The 19,441-nt window shown below is 47.6% G+C and overlaps 1 protein-coding gene across 18 annotated transcripts in view; it reads left to right on the top strand.

Annotated features, from left to right (window-relative positions):
- Window positions 1-19,441, top strand: part of PPP2R2D (protein phosphatase 2 regulatory subunit Bdelta) — a 49,764-nt gene that overhangs the window by 21,002 nt on the left and 9,321 nt on the right. For 2 of the 18 annotated variants that reach the window (XM_074003088.1, XM_074003086.1), the window contains 5 exons: window positions 8,606-8,703; window positions 13,353-13,518; window positions 13,897-14,009; window positions 17,478-17,528; window positions 18,761-18,925. In XM_074003088.1, coding sequence (XP_073859189.1) covers window positions 18,787-18,925 — 139 coding nt within the window. In that variant the 5' untranslated portion in view covers window positions 8,606-8,703; window positions 13,353-13,518; window positions 13,897-14,009; window positions 17,478-17,528; window positions 18,761-18,786. Of the gene's footprint in view, window positions 1-8,605; window positions 8,704-8,808; window positions 8,964-13,352; window positions 13,519-13,896; window positions 14,010-14,258; window positions 14,357-17,350; window positions 17,529-18,604; window positions 18,926-19,441 lie in introns of those variants that run through there. The other 16 variants (XM_065521623.2, XM_074003094.1, XM_074003084.1 and 13 more) reach the window with 15 other exon arrangements.

Consider the following 19,441-nt stretch of genomic DNA (forward strand, 5'->3'; position numbering starts at 1 on the left):
GGGCAGAATTTATTAAGCAAAGGAAAGCTCTCAGAAAAGAGAGGGGTTCTCCAGGCAGGTTTTCCCCTCACAAATTGAATACCAGGCCACCACACAGAGGTTGAAGAGGCCAGGCCCATCCCCAGCATAAGGTGAGTATTCCTGGTGGCTCTGCCCCGTTCTTCAGTGCGCACAGGCCCTTAGTCTGAGCCCCTCCACATTGATTTATTTCCCTTACTGGGCATGTGTTAAGGGGCAGGATTTTTCAATGTGGGTTGTTGAGGTGACTTCCCCCACCCCATGCACAATGACCTGGGCGGGACAGAGAGTCTCCCAGGACCTTTCCCTACTTGCCTACGTATTGCGTTTGGCTGTCCCCTGCCTCTGTCAGTAATTTGGATAAACTCAATTTTGGATGCTTTTAGATTATAGTGTCTCTAGAGGCTTACTGGGTCTCGGACATAAATAGTTTTCCAATTTTTTTAATATATGGTAGAGGCTTATAATTCACTTCTATTTAGTTTCTGTCTGGTTTTTGAACAGAATGGACTTTTTGCCTTTAGGTGAGTTTCTTTGAAAAGACACAGAAACGTGTATATGTGTGTATCTGTGTCTGCTTGTAGAAAATGTCTTACTTCCAGCTGAGTGCAGTGGCTCACGCCTGTAATTCAGTACTTTGGGAGGCTGAGGCAGGAGGATCACTTGAGCCCAGGAGTTTGTGACCAGCCTGGACAACATAGTGAGACCCTGGCTCTACAAAACATTAGAAGAGGTAGACTGTTTCCCACTTTCCTTGTCTGTCAGTTTGTCATATCCAGAGTGCCCTGTGTTAAGCTCACCGCCTGACAGCCTCAGTAAACTGTGCATCCTTGGAGAGCAGCTCTACTCCTCTTTCTGCACACGTACTAAATTCTTAGAGAAGTTTTATGTGAAGGAGTTGTGATTTCCGAAAACCTTCTGGCTGGATATGTGTTTTGACTGTTGTGTGTGCACCCAGCTCTGTCAGGTGCCGCAGAGCAGGAAACAAATGGCCTCGCCCAGCAGCTTGTCTCTACCCAGCGTGTAGAGGAGAGAAGTGATTGGGTGGGTAACGGTAGGAAACGAACGGGTTGCCAGAGTAGGGGTGGGTTGAAATGGGTGAAGTTGGTGAGTCAGGGAAGCAGAGCACTCCCTGCAGCGAGTTCACAAAGGACTGGGAGGAGAGGAGAGGGTGTGGTGACCACAAGTCCAGAGAGCTGCCCGGCTTGTGTCATCCTGCTCCAGGTGGTCTCTGCTGGAAGCAGTGGCTTCTTCCATTGCAGGGGGTGTCTTTGGCAGGGAGATTATGGCTGTTCTCTTTTGGGTTCTTCTGTTTTTCATGAAAAATTAATAGGAAGTGGGCAGAGTGAGTGGCTGGGGCGCTGGAAGTTTGAGGGGAGAGGAAAGGTGTGAGACAGTCATTTTGAGGAGGGAGGAGCCGTGGTCTGGGAGCATCAAATGGAGGAAGGAGAAACTCTCCCCAGGGAGTCGGGTGTGAGAGAACAGAGACCCCCGTGGAGAGGGCCTGGGGGAAGCTGCTGTCAGGGATTGCACGTTTCAGATCAAGAGGATGAAGGGAGCCTTCAGAGAGGGCGGGTGCGTGGGTCAGAGGGGTGTGCGGGTCGGAGTGCGGGAGGCACAGAGCTCGGAGGCGGTGAGAGTCCGAGTGAAGATGGACAGCTGCTTGTGCCTGAAGTCCGTGGGATGTTTGCTGCAGTATGGGATACCTGCAGAAGGCACCGATCCCAGGCATGCAGTACTGACTGTCGCCCAGCAAAGACCCCCGGTAAATACACAGCCGCACCAGGAGCACATTGCCAGGACTCCAGGCCCTCCCTCCCTCCTTCCGGGGCAGCTCCTGCCCCAGCTGGCATCGCGCATTGGACACGCGTTCTTGAACGTGGTATAAATGGAATTGCACCCTAAGTCCTCTGCAGTGTTCAGCTTTCTGTAAGTAACCTGTGGTGTTAGGTGGTGGTCATTTGATTATTTTCATTGCTGCGTGGTGTTCCGTTGTATGAATATGCCACAGTTTATGCATCTTTTCTACTGTTGACGGACATTCGAGTTGATTCTTTTGTGAAGATTCTCGTAAGTGGTTCAGTGATGCACATGTGTAATTCTGGTGGCTGTGTGTCTGGAGTGGAGTTTCTGGGTCACCGGATATGCATGTTTCGCCTTGGTGGATATTGCCCGATGGTTTTCAGAGTTGCTGTACCCGTTTGCTCCAGGAGCAGTCTGCAAGAGCTGCCGTGTGGATATCTTTAAAGGTCAGTCTCATTTCAGCCGGTGTGTGAGAGTGTGACATTGCAGTGTGGCTTGTACTCGCCCTTCCCTGACGGCTGGGGATGGTGGACACCAGTTCCTCTGCCCCCGGAGGGAGGGAGAGAGGGAGGGTGGGCAGGCCTGGCATCCTGGCAATGTGCTCCTGGTGTGGCTGGGTATTTACTGGGGGTCCGATTTGCTGGTGCCTCCAGTAGGGCACTGGTTTTCCTTATAACCACCTCTTGGGCTGCTAGGCCACCTCAGTTCCTGGTGGCCAGGTGGAGACCATCGGGAAGGGGCCATGGTCTTGTGAGGAGTACCTGGTCTGTGGTTATGTGCCAGGAAGTGTGTTTAAATGACCACTCCAGAACTAGCCGAAGAGGGGAAGCAGAAACGGACCTGCGGGAAACTTTCATGTCGTGTCTGTCATGGATCCCTTTTGTTTTGACAGTGACTCAGTAATTTTAGGTGATGCGTTTTGAGGACTGTATCTTTTCTGGTGATAGACTGATTGTGGTATCTGGGTATTGATAGGGTGTTTTCAGGCTAGTAATGTTATCTTTATGCTTTTTCATGAGCTTCCTCCTGCTGCTTTCTGGACATTGGGCTCTGAGGCTCAGGAGAGGAAATGGGGGAACCCCTTGAAGGCCGCAGCAACCCTCCAGCAGAGGTGGTGGGTGCCGTGGGCGGAGGCTGGCGGAAGTGAAGATCCAGAGAAGTGCAGAAGTGAAGTAGTCACATTTTTATGTTGTTTTGAAAAACCTAGTGAGTTTTCAAAAACTATGAGGAAAAGTCTCAGGACATGAGCCATGCAGCCAGCAGGCTTCCAAATGGGCATCCAGGCAGGGGAGATGGGCCAGGAGACATTGTCTCTGGGGACAAGAAGATCTGAGAGCTGATCTGATGCATTCATATTTGACAGACCAGTTAAAGGAAGTAGTTAGAAATGGTGTACATATAAAAGAAAAGTAGAAGAATAATACAACAGGCGCCTCTGTCCTCAACCCCAGAAGTCACCCTGGAGTTGTTTGTCTGCCTTCGTTGTGTTTCTCTCCAGATGCAGTTTCTGGATCTCCTGAAGGCTGATGGCCCCAGACAGTCTTGTCATTGCCCCCTGCACTGCCTTGGAAATCTTGGTTTCAGGCACTCCCTTGGATTCCTGTCTCCTGTGCTTCCAGCAGAGTGACCCTGCTCCCCACACCAGCTTCCTCCATGCCATTGTCTCCCCTGGGGCTCAGACTCGGGCGTCCCTGCCCTGCTCAGGCTCCCCCTCCTGATCCTCTGAGCCTCTGCCTCCTCCCAGCCACTGGGCAGGCTGGAAATGCCATCGTGGGAACGGTACCTGATGGTCTTGTGTTGCCCTTAGTGTTTCATTCACTAAAGCGTAAGCCACGTGAATACGGGCTTTGTGTTGTCTTGAGGCCACCCACACAGTGCTTGGTTTAGAACCACTCAGGTGTAGGATCAGCTTAAAAAGATAAGCTGCTGGCCTCAGGTCCGAAGTGGGCATGGATACTGCGAGGCAGGCCTGCATTTCTCAAGACTCGTCACTCTTCTCTCTTCTGAGGGGACTTCCGCCGTAGGCTCCCCCACATCAACCGTGTCCCCTCCCTTTCACTCCTAGCGGATGACCCTCCCTCATGCCTCATGGAAACAGTGCAGCCTGAGGGGCTGTGCTCTGTCCCCCACACCTGCCCTCTCCATTCTCACAGCAGCTCCTGGCTGTGCTCCGCGCCTCCCTCCCTGCCACTGGCGGCCGACTCTCCCTGGGGCATGTGGTTGTGACTTCTAGGCCATCTTTTACAGATCCCACTGACTCCACTTCCCCTTCCCCATCCACAGCTCCTAGTCTGCTTCCTCATGGCACCCAAATGGCCTTTAAACCTGGGACCTCCTCGTCACTTGCCCTTCCTCTCCTGCCGTGTGAGGCCACCCTGGTTCTGTCTCCCGTGCTGGGACTGCTCACTTTTCGTTCCGTGATTTCGAGCTGTAAGTGCCAACCTCCTGTGTGGCAACTGATGATTCCGCTTTTCACTGATACTATCTTCAGCCCACCTGTACCCCCACTCCCCACAAATAAAGAGGTTGAAAGAAATCTGTTGCAAGTTTTTGTTACATAGTATTTTGTTAACAGGTAAATATTGTGTATTATTGAACTATGCCTTTTCTTTTTCATACAAGTTTTCACTTTCCTAGAGCTAATGATTGCCTGATTTTCTCATATGCTTAGTTATCTGTGTCTTTAGTGCATTTATTTGTTTGTTTTTTGGTTTTGTTTGTTTTGTTAGCAAACACTTCAACAGGTCTATCAAATACCAACACATCAGATCAGCTCTCAGCTCTTCTTGTCCCCAGACCAGTCTCCTGCGCCTAGACAGCCACTCTGAGGCCTGCTGGCCGCCTGGCTCGTGTCCTGAGATTCTCCTCACCGTTTTTTAGAAGTCAAATCCCCGATCTTTCTCTTGGCTTTTTCTCTCATTTTGCCAAATTGCCTCTCGCAGCAGTTTCCTGAGAACACGTTTGTTTGTTTGTTTTGGCTCTTTGCGTATTCAAAAACATTTTTATTCCTCCTTCAGATTTGATTGAAAACTTGACTAGGTCTAGCATTTTGGGTTGAAAATTGGCTTCTCCCAGAATTTTGAGGGTGGCAACCACCCATGTTTCCTGCAACCCGTGTGATGCCATCTGACTCCCTCTCTGTATGTGACCTGTTCATTTGCTTTGGAAATTTTTAGAATCTCCTATTTGTCCCTGGTATTGAGATGTGCACAGCCTGGGTCTGCCGTCAGCCATGCGGGGCTTCTGAGCCTGGGAACGGGGCCTTGGATGCTTCTCCCTTGCTTTCTCTGTTGTGTTTCTAGAACTCATCAGCTGGGAGGTGGGCCGCCGAAACGGATCCTCTGGTTGTCTTATCCTTCATGTTGTCCATCTCTTTTCTTTCTGCTCTACCCTTTGGAGGAGATCTGAAGGTTTTTGTTATTACTGTTGCCCTTTGGATTTCACATGGCACTTTTTCCTCCTATTTCCTTCTCAAGCATATTCTTCCCTTCCTGGGGGCCCCGCTGGATGTCCTGGCTGAGACCAGCCCAGGTGTTCTCCCCCACTCACCAGCAGGGGTTTGTCACCTCGGGCACAGGGTCCCACATCCAGCATCCCTCTCCTCTCCGTCAGGCGGGGTTGATGATAGCCCTGCTTCCTGGGGCTCCTAGAAGGCCTGATTAGGTTAGTGCAGGGCTCGCGTGTGGTTAGAATAGCACCTGGCTCCTATTAAGCACTCAGCCAAGCACTGGGACTGCAGCGTCTGGTGGTAGTTAACAGCTCCCCAGAACATGAATTGGGCTTTCCCGTCTCTCTTTGTTCAGATTCCATCCTTGTTTTTGTTTTTTGTTATCTTTTACTGAGATGGAATCTCGCTCTGTTGCCCAGGCTGGAGTACAGTGGTTAGAGATGGGGCTTTGCAATATTGGCCAGGCTGGTCTTGAACTCCTGACCTCAGATGTAATCCACCCACCTCAGCCTCCCAGAGTGCTGGGATTACAGGCGTGAGCCACTGTGTCCGGCTCCACCCATTTTTGTTTTGGTGACTTCTTGAGGCTCTGCAGGTCGTGGCTGTTGGTTTCTATTTCTGAGTGGAGCGAGGCTGCTGTTTCTGTGGGCGTGGGCTTTTCAGCTGGCAGCTTCACTGTGGTTGGCCATGTCCTTGTGAAACCCCAATGTTCAAATATTGAGGCCCTTTCCCCTGGGCTGGAGTATTTCAGAGGGCACCCTGGGGACAGTGGCTGGTAGCCAGTGTCTGAGGAACAGGAAGCTGGAGTAGCTGTGTGCTCCCACCTGGCAGGGGGGATGGGGGCGACCTGGGGAAAGCAGCTGCGGAAAGACTTTCTGCATCTCTGTGCCAGCCCCTTGCTGTCCCCACGTTTGTTGAAGCTGCTCACATAGATGCTTTTTCTGCTTTCTTCTGACACCTGGGCGGGGGTGGGAGGGTAAAGGAGATGAACACACACGCGTGGCCCACCGTGTTCGGCGGGGGGGAGTCTGAGAGGACTCGGGGTGGCTGCCAACACCTTGCGGATTTGATGTGACCCGGATGTTGGGTGAGGATTGCACAGCCAGCCGGCAGTGGTGCCATGGCAGGTGCGTTGTGACATCGCAGTGGAGCCCATCTGGCTGAGAAGAGACCCGATGCCTCCCCGGGACTGCCAGGAGGTGCCAGGCTGTACTGTGGGCAGAAGCCCCCCCTACCCCAGCAGGGAAATGGAGGCAGAATGCAGCCATGGTGAAGTTTATGGTAGTTTTAAAATACCTAACTCAACTTTGGGACGCTGAGGCAAGTTGATCACTTGAGACTGAGGCGGGCCGGTCACGTGAGGCCAGGAATTGGAGACAAGTCTGGTCAACATGGCAAAAACCCCATCTCTACTAAAAATACAAAAATTAGCTGGGTGTGGTGGCGCATGCGAGTAATCCTAGTGCCTCAGGAGGCTGAGACGTGAGAATCACGTGTACCCTGGAGATGGAGGTTGCGATGAGCCAAGATCGAGCCACCGCACTCCAGCCTGTCTCAAAAAAAAAAAAAAAAAAAAAACGAAAACATAACTTGGTGTCTTTAATACCATATTTATGCTTTCAGCATCAGTCTGGTTATTAAAAACTATCTCCATCAGGTTAATTTGATATTGATAATTTAAATGTTGGTTTTGTAATTTTGTGTATTTAGTTTGGGTTTAGAGATTGAGCGCTGCAGTATTTCTAACTTTAGGTTCACGCATGTTTGCATAGCTTAATGAAATTTCTCAGCACCGACAGTTACGGGAGTTTCTCTTTTAAAAGACTCAGTCCATTTTAATTAAGTTCGAAAATCACTGACAGAGCTAGAATACCATTAATTATGTAATTTTATACACCCTCTGGGTATAAATGACATAGATGTAGACCTTTTTAATCCGATACATAGTATTTTAGTTTCATTTAAGCAAGTTAGGTTATTTTCAGTAATTTAATAGTGACACTTCTAAGAAGCAACCTAATCCTTCTTCCAAAGTCTGAAGGTTTTTAAAAAGAAAGAAATCCCAGGCCAGGGATTCCCATGTGAAGCCGGTGAACAGTGCCAGCCGCAGGAGCTCGCTGTGTAGATGTTGGTGGAAATCCTTCACTAACACGATTAAAATGCCTTTGCAGACCTTTCAGACTTGCATTCTAGTAGAGCCACTTTTAGGGGGAGCTCTTCGAGTTACTTCAGCTTTAGGGCCCATATGTTAGTAAGTAGGTTGTTTACAATACCATTTAGTGGTTTTTTACTTCTTACTTTAAAGATACCATGAGCCCTGGGTGAGCCCTTGAGTTGGTGCCCAGCAGGGGGGTGAGCTTGTAGTGTTCTAGCTGTTCCTGAGACTCCCCCACACTGCAGGGTAAGGCGAAGAGTCCCGCTGTGACCATAGGACAAGCTCCAGTAGGCCCCTCGGGAGACCACACCAGGCCTTATCCTCGTCAGTCCGCACACGACACAGCAGCACTGCAGAGAAGCCAGCTTCCTCCAGAGTCCATCATGGAACTGCTCCCTGAAAATATAAAATCTTTGTCCAAGTGACAGACTTGGGATTTTTTTTTTTTTTTTAATGTCTGTCATAAATCCAGACGCTCCCCTCCCAACCCGAAGGGTTAGCCTCAGGACACCTGAGGACTTCTGCACTGTTCAGTGATGGTGTTTCTTCTGCCCCGGGGTCTTGGCCTCTGTTGAGCTGGTATCTGGGGTCTTTGTTATGGTGTCAGAGATCTCAAGGCCTCCCTGACAGTTGTCTCACTTGGTAATGATGTCATCATTATCAATGGTGGTAACTGTATCCAGACAGTGACATGGAACTTCTACTGTCTAGAATATTACATTGTACAGAAGCCAACAAAGCATAGAATGTTACAACGTTTTTATTACTATTGTATAAGAATCAGATTTATTGTAAAAGTTAACATTAGATGTGCATTATAAAGTTAGGCAACATTCTTCAGGACCCATTTTTTTCCATTTTTTTCTTTTAAAAATGAATTTTCTAAATTTCTACACTTTATCCTTGCATCAAGACAACGCAGTCTAGATAAATCCTGGTGCACCGGGGGCCCAGGCGTGGAGGTGGAGTAAAACTCCCATTCACCTGTGCTGGCAGGTTCTCTGCACCAGAACCAAGGAGTGGCCGCTTGGCAATTACAAGTTTGCCATGACAATTTTGCTTTATTCTGGGAGAACGTTGTATATGTTTATCTTTCTTTTGATCCTTTTTATTAGTTTTTTGGTATCGTGACTCCTCCCCAAAACCGCATCTGGTAAATCGCTTCTGTATTTTGTTGACAGCGGACATCATTTCCACCGTTGAGTTTAATTACTCTGGAGATCTTCTTGCAACAGGAGACAAGGGCGGCAGAGTTGTTATTTTTCAGCGTGAACAAGAGGTCAGTAATTTTCAGTCCACAAACCAAATGCAATTATTCAACCTTTCGCATATAACTTAGAAGGGAGGACACAAAATTATTTTCTCATTGTCTCATTTCATTAAGATTCAGTTCCATCACATTAGCCATACAGAGTCTCCTTTCGGAAAGTCTCTAAGTTCTGGCTTCAGCTGCTGAGCCCCGGTGAAGTCTCCAAGGCCTTTGTCTTCAGAGTAGGGAGGAGATTCCGCTGGGGACCCCATGAAGGATGCAGGGTGATGGTGAGGTGCATTTATGTGCTTTCATTCCATAAGAACTCAGGCGGCTGTCTCTGAAAATCCCTTTATTCGCCTGTGCGGGTTCTGGCCCAGCCCCGCCGTCCTGCCCTGCCGTGAGGGAGAAGAGCGTTCTGTAGGGCACTGTGCTGTGAGCAGCTTTCTCAGCACTTCCTGCAGAGAAGTCTGGCAGGGGTGTGAATTCTCTCTTCCCTTCAAGGAGAGGTGAGCAGCACTCACTCCTCCATGCCCCCTTGAAGGCTTCACCTGTCCAGAGGGAAGGGAACCTTCAGAGTGTGGGCCTTGGAGGAGCCCACAGCTCATAAACAAACACTGGCTTCCAGGTCACGGCACTTCCTTTTCACTGATGCCTTGCCAGCCCCCTCCCTCTTCTTTCTGGAGCCTCGTCAGAGGTCCTCATGAGCAGTGATAAAGGAAGCGAGATCATGATTTGGTAGGCAAGGATGCCGGGCAGGAACCTTGGCTCGGCGCAGCCATGCCTGGAGTCTGAAATATTTGTCCTGCCTTTTCCTTAACAGAGTGTAAATACTGTCCCTTGCCCTTCCTGTCTCTGAGTTTCCTAACAGACGAAAGGGACAGTTTATCATCTCCAAAGTCTGGTCTGTAAATTTACGTGGTGAACTTTTAGAGGCTGGTGGGCCCTGGTTCCCCACTCTGCAGATCTGTACGCAGGAAGTGCTGGCCCTGCCCCCAGGAAGGGGAGCCTGGAGGAGGACTGTCCCTGGGCCACATGGGGAAAATTGACAGGTGCTAACCAATTTCGTTATCAAAACATATCTGTTGCAGCTTTAATTTTGATTATGTCCAGGTAGTTAAAGATTTTTTATAATTCCTGTTTTCTCTGATTTGGGATGGTAAGAAATCCTTTTGTGAGTAGTAAATATATTATCAGTCTTTCTAAATCTTCACAGTTTGATATATTTATAATTTTGTATTTTTATCTCAGAAGTAGAATATCACATGATGCTACTTAAGAACCATATACCTTGGCCAGGCGCAGTGGCTCACGCCTGTAATTCCAGCACTTTAGAAGGCCGAGGTAGGCCGATCACCTGAGGTCGGGAGTTCGAGAGTAGCCTGACCAACATGGAGAAACCCTGTCTCTACGAAAAATACAAAATTAGCCGGGCATGGTGGTACATGCCTGTAATCCCAGCTATTCGGGAGGCTGAGGCAGGAAATCACTTGAACCTGGGAGGCAGAGGTTGCAGTGAGCCAAGATCGCACCATTGCACTCCAGCCTGGGCAACAAGAGCGAGACTTCATCTCAAAAAAAAAAAAAAAAAAGAAGAAGAACCATACACCTTACCTTTTTCAACAGAAGTAAAAGTGGGTTGTGGTGTTAAATAATACTTTTAAAGCGGGACGAGTTTTTGTTTTTTTGAGATGGAGTCTTGCTCTGTCGCCCAAACAGGAGTGCAATGGCGTGATCTCGGCTCACTGCAACCTCCGTCTCCCGGGTTTAAGTGGTTCTCCTTGCCTCAGCCTCCCGAGTAGCTGGGATTATAGGCACGCACCACCACACTCGGCTAATTTTTGCATTTTTAGTAGAGATGGGGTTTCACCATGTTGGCCAGGTTGGTCTCGAACTCCTGACCTCAGGTGATCCACCCACCTTGGCCTCCCACAGTACTGGGGTTGCAGGCATGGACCACCACGCCTGAGCAGCAGCAGGATTTTTTAACAAATTGCTGAGTCATGGTTATCTTACTGCAAAACTTCACTTTTAGCTTCTTTAAAAAGTCTGTCCTTGTAGCAACAGCCTTAGGGAAAATACCTCATCCCTGCCTAACAGATTTTAGGATAGAAAATGGAATTTCTCTTGTTTTTGTGAATCGTTGCTTAACCCCAAAAATAATAGTCTCAAATATAAAACAGACCATGATAAAAGTCAAGCATCTCGTTCTAAAATATGTTGGGTATTGGAGTTTTAAGTGCTTATTTAAGATATATTAAGTTGTTATGTGAGTGACAGATTTACACAGGAGCAAGTCCCTACTAAAGTTCTTTAATAAACCCAGTCAACTGCAACTTGATAAACCCCAGGCAGTTTTTTTCTTTTCCTTCATATTTTGGTTAACATCTGAAAGGCCTGCATGTTCCATCTGTTTTTAGAATATTTCGCTGGTTGCCACGTGTGACCCTCACTGTGGTCCTGTGTTTCTGTGTGGGTGAGGGTGGCAGTGCATGTTTTCATCCGTGGTCGGAGAGGCCACGGATGGTGTTGCAGCTGCCAAGAGGATGAAGCTGCTGCCCATTAAGCGACCCCAGCTCCCAGTTAGAAGCTGCAGCAAGGTTCAGAGGTGTCCACCTGTGCATCTTAGAATCAAAGGAGCATGGGGGATTCAGAAGGCTAGTGAGTGCCCCAGCAGATTGTGGAAGGTGCAGGGCCTGAGGTTCAGGAGTCAGGCCCATAGAAGCTTGTTGGGAAGCTCTGGCTATGCAGAAGATGAGGTAGGGAGCATAGTCAGCACCTTGAGTTTCAAGCTTTTCTTATTTTTCTGTGCAGATTAAGTCTTACAGGAAAGCCCAGCTGGTAAAACTAAGGCACACAGAATTTATGGATGTGGCTCTGCAGCTCCCTGCCCTCCAGGCTCAGCTCTAGTCCCCAGGAATCAGGTTAAATCAGAAATCAGCATGTCCAAAAAGAGAAGGTGCTTGCTCCCTCCTCCTCTTCCTGTGTGTTACTCCCCTACTCCTGTCTCTGTCCCTGCCGAGGCTTCCTTTAGAGTTCCTTTCCCTAGCAGAGCGGCTCTCCATGAGATCTCGGAGTGTTGGAGGAGGCTGAGGGGTTGCTTGGGTTTTGGGTGTCTGGGATGGGAGTTGGAACCAGTACATGGCAGAGAGACAAGCCTGCAGCCCAGGGATCATTCTTGTTCTGGCTCCTGGGAGAAAGGGTGGCGCAGGCAGCACTTTGACTTGGACATTTTATTTTTTTGCCTATATTCCGCTGGTTTTTCTTGATAGATGAATGTCTCGGGTATAGGACTAATTTAGTTATACAGATTTTTCTTTTTAAATAATTCGGTTCCATTTTTCTCCCTTGCAATAGAACCGTCTGTTGAGGGGCTGTGCTTTTTTGTAGAGGGGTAGGAGAGGGTCAGAGGAGAGCAGTTTCGACATCTGCCCTGTGCAGCACACGCGGGGCAGTCAGCGGCGAGGCGCTCAGCTCCTGCCCACGGAGGCTTCGGTGGAAGGAGTGCCCTGCACATCGGACTCCGTGCGGCGGAGAGCTGTGGCCTAGCTTCTTGGGATGTCTTCTGATACGTGATCAGATTGGAAATATAAAGGAACATCTGTCGAGACTTAAAAGTTTGTTTAGTTCTGTTTCTTTAGCATATGTACTAAAATGTTAAACACCTAAGATATTAGATACTGGTTATAGAGCAAGAATGAAAATACTGGCGTCCTTGATTTTGAATTATGAAATATTTAATACTTAATAGAAAATTTCATTTAGGGCGTACAGAAGATTCAGAGGTTAATATAGATGTACCTGCAAACCCACTACCCGGAGATTATCCCTTCATCAAAGGAAAGAGAGTGCTTGGGATACCGATGACGCTCCTGTTGTCCCCTCCCCGTTTCATCCTGCTACTTTCCTCCCAGTCTTTTTCCTTCTCCCTCTCTCTACCTTCCCAGAGTTGCTCATGATTTCAAAGATGGTATATATCTTCCCAAGCATGTTTCTCTACTTCTGTAACAGAATCGTTCTGTGCATATGTAAGCAGCGCCTCACTCTGGGCGCCTGTGCGGCCTGCTTCACTTGGGCAGCACTGTGCCGTTGTCTGTGCTTGCTCATTTATCTCAGCCCGCACGGCTCTGTGGCTTACTGGTGCCCTTCTCCTCTGGTTGGCATGCGTGTGGCATCTGGTTCACTACCACCGTGTTGGAGCCGCCACATCGCTGTGCCGCGCTCCTCGGGCCCGTGCCGGCTCTCCTGTAGAGCAGACTCTGCAGACGCTTTCTCTCCAGGGCCAGATTGCAAACATTTTTGCCTCTGTAGCTCATGCGGCCTTTTCACAACCACTCACCTCTACCCAGATGGTACAGAAGCAGCCAGACACAGTATGTGCACACATGGGCCTGACTGTTCCACTAACACTTGCCTTAAATACAGCAGGCAGCATTTGGCAGACCCTGCTCCAGATGCATACCTAGAAGTGGAATAGAAGAGTTGGAAATCAGGTTCTTTCTTTTTTGTTTTTTTCCCCAAAACATTGATTCTGAGTTTCATCTGTTTGAGATTTTTTTGAGCCAGGATTTTTTAGCTTTAAAAAATACGTATGGTCATTTGATATTCAAATTTATAGTACAGAAATTTTCTCTGCACTGTGCTTTGTTCATTAAAACAGCTCTCATGTTTCTTTGCAGAACAAAAGCCGCCCTCATTCTAGGGGAGAATATAATGTTTACAGCACTTTTCAAAGTCATGAACCAGAGTTTGACTATTTGAAAAGTCTAGAAATTGAGGAAAAAATTAATAAAATTAGGTGGTTACCACAACAGAATGCTGCTCATTTTCTACTCTCTACAAATGGTAAGAATTGTTTTCTAAGTGGCTGATTTAGTGTTTTATTTTTAATTTTCTGTGTGTGTAGATTTCTTTTTATTTTAGAAGTTAATCCTGCTTTAAATTTTGTGGGGAGGGTAAGTTATCTAGGGTAGCAAGTGATAGGTTGAAAATTCAAAGTATGCAACAAAAACCACACGTGCAAGTTACTAGGATGTTACTCTGCACGTCTCCACATCTTTGTTTATTGTGCAAAACACCTCCAATTGGAAATATTCATGTTCAAAGACCCCATAGCTTATAAACCAACATAGGGCCACACCGCTTTCTAATATAATACTCAAACAGTAGTGATGCATGTTACAGTTTTTCTTTTCATATGGAGAATGAGGTTTTTATTTTCAGATAAAACTATAAAATTATGGAAAATAAGTGAACGGGATAAAAGAGCAGAAGGTTATAACCTGAAAGACGAAGATGGAAGACTTCGAGATCCGTTTAGAATCACAGCACTACGGGTATACGTTGCCTTTTCTTTATCCAATGCCGTTCAGAAGTTAAGAATAAACGTTTACGTCTGCTGTTTGGAGAGTCCTGCTGGGTGGAATACTGTGAGGTCCACCTCCTGAGTCATGAAAGGCATTTGCGCTCATGACACATGTGTTTAAAGCAAGGTCTTTCTCCTATTTTCACAAAGGCAAAAAGTCACATGTGGTCTTTAGACAATACTGCAATACTAAGGGGAAAACTCACATCTAATTCTACAGCAGAAATCTTGGTGGACGTACCGACCACCCTTCTCTCTGAAGGTTCGGAACAGCACCTGGCAAGTTGAAGTTCAGATGGAATTCCGAACACTTCGCAGGTGAAACAGCACAGGCTGCAGATCGAAAGATAGGCTGTGGGCCACCAAGATGCATTCAGAATGTTCTCATGGCATTTCTTTGGGGTTGACTTAGGCAGATGCTGACAGTTCAGAACTCTTCACCTGTCCGTCCATGAGCATCATTACTTTTTTAATTGTTAAGTTATTTGCTCCATTGTTGGCGCCCCCCTATCCCCACCCCCCCCCCCCCCCCGCATCATGCAGTATGAAATGACCATATTTCGTCAATTCCAGGGCCTAGATTTTTTCACATTTTAATATCTATGAAATCGGGTAAAACTTAAAACCTCAATGTCTTATAATTGGCCTGGTGCTACGTACGACTGATGTGTGTCTTAAATTAGATGGAACATGGTGAAGGGTGTCCAGCAAACTGGACTCCAGCCCGGGTGTGTCTTGGTGAGAAACCAGCACCTGTGCAGAGGTGTGTCCCCTGGAAGGAAACCCTGCCTGGTCCCAAGGGAGTGCCATTACTAGATCTGAAAACGGTTGGTGGGTGGGTGGGTGGGTTGGCTGGTTGGTTAATTGGTTGGGTGGTTTCGTTGCCGGGGGGGGTGGGTGTGGCTGGTTGAGTTGGTTGGGTTGGGTGACTGGTTTTTAATGAGATTTCAGCCCGTTACGCTATTGTTTATCAAGTGAAGCCGAGTGAGCGAGCCCATTCCACATTAGCCTTTGAAGTGCTACAGAGAAGGACGCTGAGCTGCAGAAGCCTTTCCCTAACACACGTGCCCCTGGGAGTGACGCTGGGTCTGTTCTGATGCCATTTCTCCAGCTTTGCCGTGCGGGGTGGGTGCACCTGGGGTCGTGCATTTCCCAATTTCCCAGGAGGAGTGTCCTCAGACTTCTCACATCGAGGTTATCACCCTGTTTCCTATGAGCTCATCAAAGTGAGAAAGGCTGTGGCATGTGCTGAAAATGTAGTTTATAATGTGAGCCAAGATGTTTCAATCCAAAATGGTGGTGGTGTCTGATACGCAGTGCCGCTGCCTTTGCATCCATGAATTAGTGTAAATCATTTTTAGTGACAGTAACACGAGTTGTGCAGTTCCTTTATCATGAAACTGCTGACCCTAAAGTAGAAGTGTGATGGGACCCCTGAGGGTGGGCACTTGACCCCCTCCAGTCTCGTCCATCTCTTCTACAGGCAACACCACCTCCCACCCAGGTACCTGTGCATACCCCACCCTCAGAAACCCCTGTTCCTCCCGATCAGACCCTGCCACAACCCATGAGTTCACATGCTCATTTTGGGAAAACAGTAGGCCTTTACTAGGCCCAGTCTTGGTTTTATTCAAGGCTGCTTTTGTAGGTTTAGCCTAAATAAAATGGGTATAATTGGTGGCCCTACTGAAGGCTTGTGAGAAGTATAGTTATTTCATTAGTCAGTGCATGGGGAAGAGACCACAGACAGGTAATTCTGTACAATGACTTAGGTCAGTATTTGAGATTGTACCTCTCTAACAGTTCAGAATGGGCTATTTATGTATCTGAGCCTAACTGGGTAAGAGTCAGAAATGTTGCTATTTTTAAATTTTTGCTCTTAAATTATTTTAGTGCCAGAAAAGGGATATAATTAAAAGAAGAAATCTTGGCCAGGCACGGTGGCTCATACCTATAATCCCAGCACTTTGGGAGACTGAGATGGGAGGATCACTTGAGCCCAGGAGTTCAAGACCAGCCTGGGCAACATAGCCAGACCCCATCTCTAAAAATGAAAACAAATTATTTTATATGTAAATTAAAATTTTTTAAAATAAAAGAAGGAATCTTTGTAAGTATTGCAGCCATCATGTGTTTTGATTAATGGGAGATTTGTTAGAGGATTGTGGCAGGTGTGTGTTTTTTAAGCCTGAACTTCATTGAACTGACTCTTCTTGATCTAAAGAATCCAAGGCTGTGGTCAGCACTAACTGGGTTAAAATGGGGGAAGTCTCACTACACACACTTCTCCACGTTCGTTTTTTACAGAATTTGGCCAGACAAGACTCAGTTGAGAGATTTTTTTTCCCTAAGCTTTCAAGGCTCTCCCTTTTGGTTTCTAATTACAAGAATAACAAAAAATACTCTCATTAATTTTTTGTTTTGATTTTAAAGCTTATGTTTTTCTTCCAGCTGGGTGTTAGGGAGATGCAGACCTTTGTCCTTTTTTCATGTGTGATGCTATTCCTCACACCTGAGCTCTCACCTCTGACCGCAGGCGGCCTCCAGCCAGCACCCTTCTCCTCTCTGTCCTTTCCATTTCAGTGTGAATTGGGCTTCCCTAGAAGCCTCCCTGACCGCCGCACTCGACACAGAGATGGGTGCGGGAGGTACCTTTTACTTTTTGTTTTAACCTCAGATGAAGTGTAATGAATAATACATACCTCCAAATAATATGTCTGCCCTATAAGTGACCAGCTCCATGAATGTTTGTAGACTGGACATGCCCATGTAGTCAGCCCCAGACCAATAAATGGAACATCCTCAGCTCCCCAGCACCCACCTGTGCACCCTGCCAGTCCCTGGAGCCGGTGGAGGCTTGTGGGGTTTGCACCAAGAAGCATAGTCCTGGTGCAGTGAGAGGAGTTTTGTGCATGTAGCTGCAAGGAGAGGACAAAGGGAGGGGCTCAGCTGAGCCACCCAGGAAGACTTTGCTGTCCAGCGTCTCAGTGTGGCCACCAGAGGACGCATAGGAGAGGGAGCCGCAGGCCTCGGTGCCTGGGCAGCTTGTACCGTGCCAGCTGATCTTCTTTTCTTCAGCAGGAAGAAAATGTCGACCTCGGTAATGGAAGCAAGGGGGAACACTTGGAATAGACAGTATTCAATTTTGTAGCGTATTTTCATAACTCTGCTAATTGGTTATTTGGGGGTATTGCCTGAACAGAATTATTAGCCGTGAATATAAACTTGTCCTCTTTCGTTATCTACTGTAAGTGTTCTAATTCCATGCTGCTGTGATCTTTGTTTTGAATTCCTATTTCCTTCCATTTTTAGGTCCCAATATTGAAGCCCATGGATCTTATGGTAGAAGCGAGTCCACGGCGAATTTTTGCAAATGCTCACACATATCATATAAATTCCATTTCAGTAAATAGTGATCATGAAACATATCTTTCTGCAGATGACCTGAGAATTAATTTGTGGCACTTAGAAATCACAGATAGAAGCTTTAGTATCCTTCCTCAGAGGGACACTGGCGTTTTCCTGAGGGTGCTCTTTAGATAGTGATTTCTCTTGTTCCTTTATACACCTGTATCTCAGAGTCTGGTCTTGTAAATACCGTCGCTGCACAGCAGCCTGTGATATAAGTTCTCTGTGATTTGAAATGTTTGTCCCTAAAGATACAAATTTCTTTCTACCTTTGGGAAAAAGTTATCTGTGTGATGGGAATTACCCGAAGTCCACTGCTTGCCTGCTTTAGTCAGAGACAATTTTAAATAGGCTGCATTTGAAAAACCAACTTTATGTGGTTTTTTTTCTAAATTTGCTGCATTTGAAAAACCAACTTTATGTGGTTTTTTTTCCTAAATTTGCTGCATTTGAAAAACCAACTTTATGTGGGTTTTTTTTTCTAAATTTGCTAACGGATGATAGAAAATACTGGCTTAGGTTAGAGCGGTGTTTAATCACCCATCTGAGCAGCAGCTTCCAGTTAGAACTTGCATTCTTCTGTGGCCGTGCACGGTCTGGGCGGCCCCAGCCCTCCTCATATGGGCCCCTTTCCAGCCAGCAGGCGGGAGCAGGGGGCTTGCTTCATCTGCAGCCTCTCCAGGGTCCCTGCCGTCCTCCCTCTGCTGTCCAGCGGCTTGAGCTGGGGTTCCATGTCGTGTTGGTTTTCTTAGTTGTTTCAGCTTACGGGGTGAAACGGGGCCGCTGGTCTGAGTTGACCCACAGCTGAATTCTGCCCTTCCTTCCTTTTTTTAGTCGAAGGATTTCTGTATAGGGCAGCCTGCCATGTTGGATCTGCTCTAACTACACAGAATAAACTTCATGTCAGGAAGAGCAACGTCTTTTGCAATATGGCGGTTTTCTTGCATTTGTAGTTTTGTATGGGAGTGTGGGATTTTGCACAGATGGTGCTAGCTTGCTCTTCCTATTTATATGATTAAGTATGTACTATCTTGCTATTAAGGGCTTTCTGTATAACAATAATAACAGCAAGATAAAAGTGGTGTTCGTGTGTCGGGGTCTCCCCCGGGCCGGGGCGTTGCTGCCATCTGAGTGTGCTCATCCCAATCCTCTTACCAGGCGCTCCTTTGGAATTCAGGATGTGTAATCGGCCTTCTTAATAGCTAATCCCCTAAACCTCACCGTGTGGATTATTTTCATCCTATTTCACGTGACTGAATGTAACTAATGAAAACCAGCTGAGCCGAGCACTGTGCCTTAACCACGCCCTTCCAGACATCGTGGACATCAAGCCTGCTAACATGGAGGAACTGACCGAAGTCATCACCGCAGCCGAGTTCCACCCACACCAGTGCAACGTGTTCGTCTACAGCAGCAGCAAAGGGACCATCCGACTGTGCGACATGCGCTCCTCGGCCCTGTGCGACAGACACTCCAAGTGTAAGTGCCTGCGTCTTGTTTTTGAGACGGAGTCTCGCTCCGTCGCCCAGGCTGCAGTGCAGTGGTGCGATCTTGGCTCACTGCAAGCTCCGCCTCCCGGGTTCAAGCGATTCTCTTGCCTCAGCCTCCCGAGTAGCTGGGACTACAGGCACGAGCCACCATGCTCAGCTAATCTTTGTATTTTAGTACAGTCAGGGTTTCACCATGTTGACCAGACTGGTCTGACCTCAGGTGATTCCCCCATCTCGGCCTCCCAAAGTGCTGGGATTACAGGCGTGAGCCACCATGCCCAGCCGTGCCTGGCGTCTTTTAAAGCCTCTCATTTAGAACCACTTGTTCTTCAGACGTTGACTTGTCTCCAAAGACTTAGAGGGTTCTTCCTGTTCCCCAAGTACCTTTGTGCACCTGGGGAGCCCTCCTTTGCTGGGGCCGTCCAAGCGTGGCTGTCAGAGCTGCTGCTAGTAAGTGGAACTCGAGGTCGTGCTTCCCACAGGCTTGCGGCTGTAGGGTGGGTGC

This window comes from Macaca fascicularis, chromosome 9 (assembly GCF_037993035.2).
Source record: "Macaca fascicularis isolate 582-1 chromosome 9, T2T-MFA8v1.1".
Lineage (NCBI taxonomy): Eukaryota > Metazoa > Chordata > Mammalia > Primates > Cercopithecidae > Macaca > Macaca fascicularis.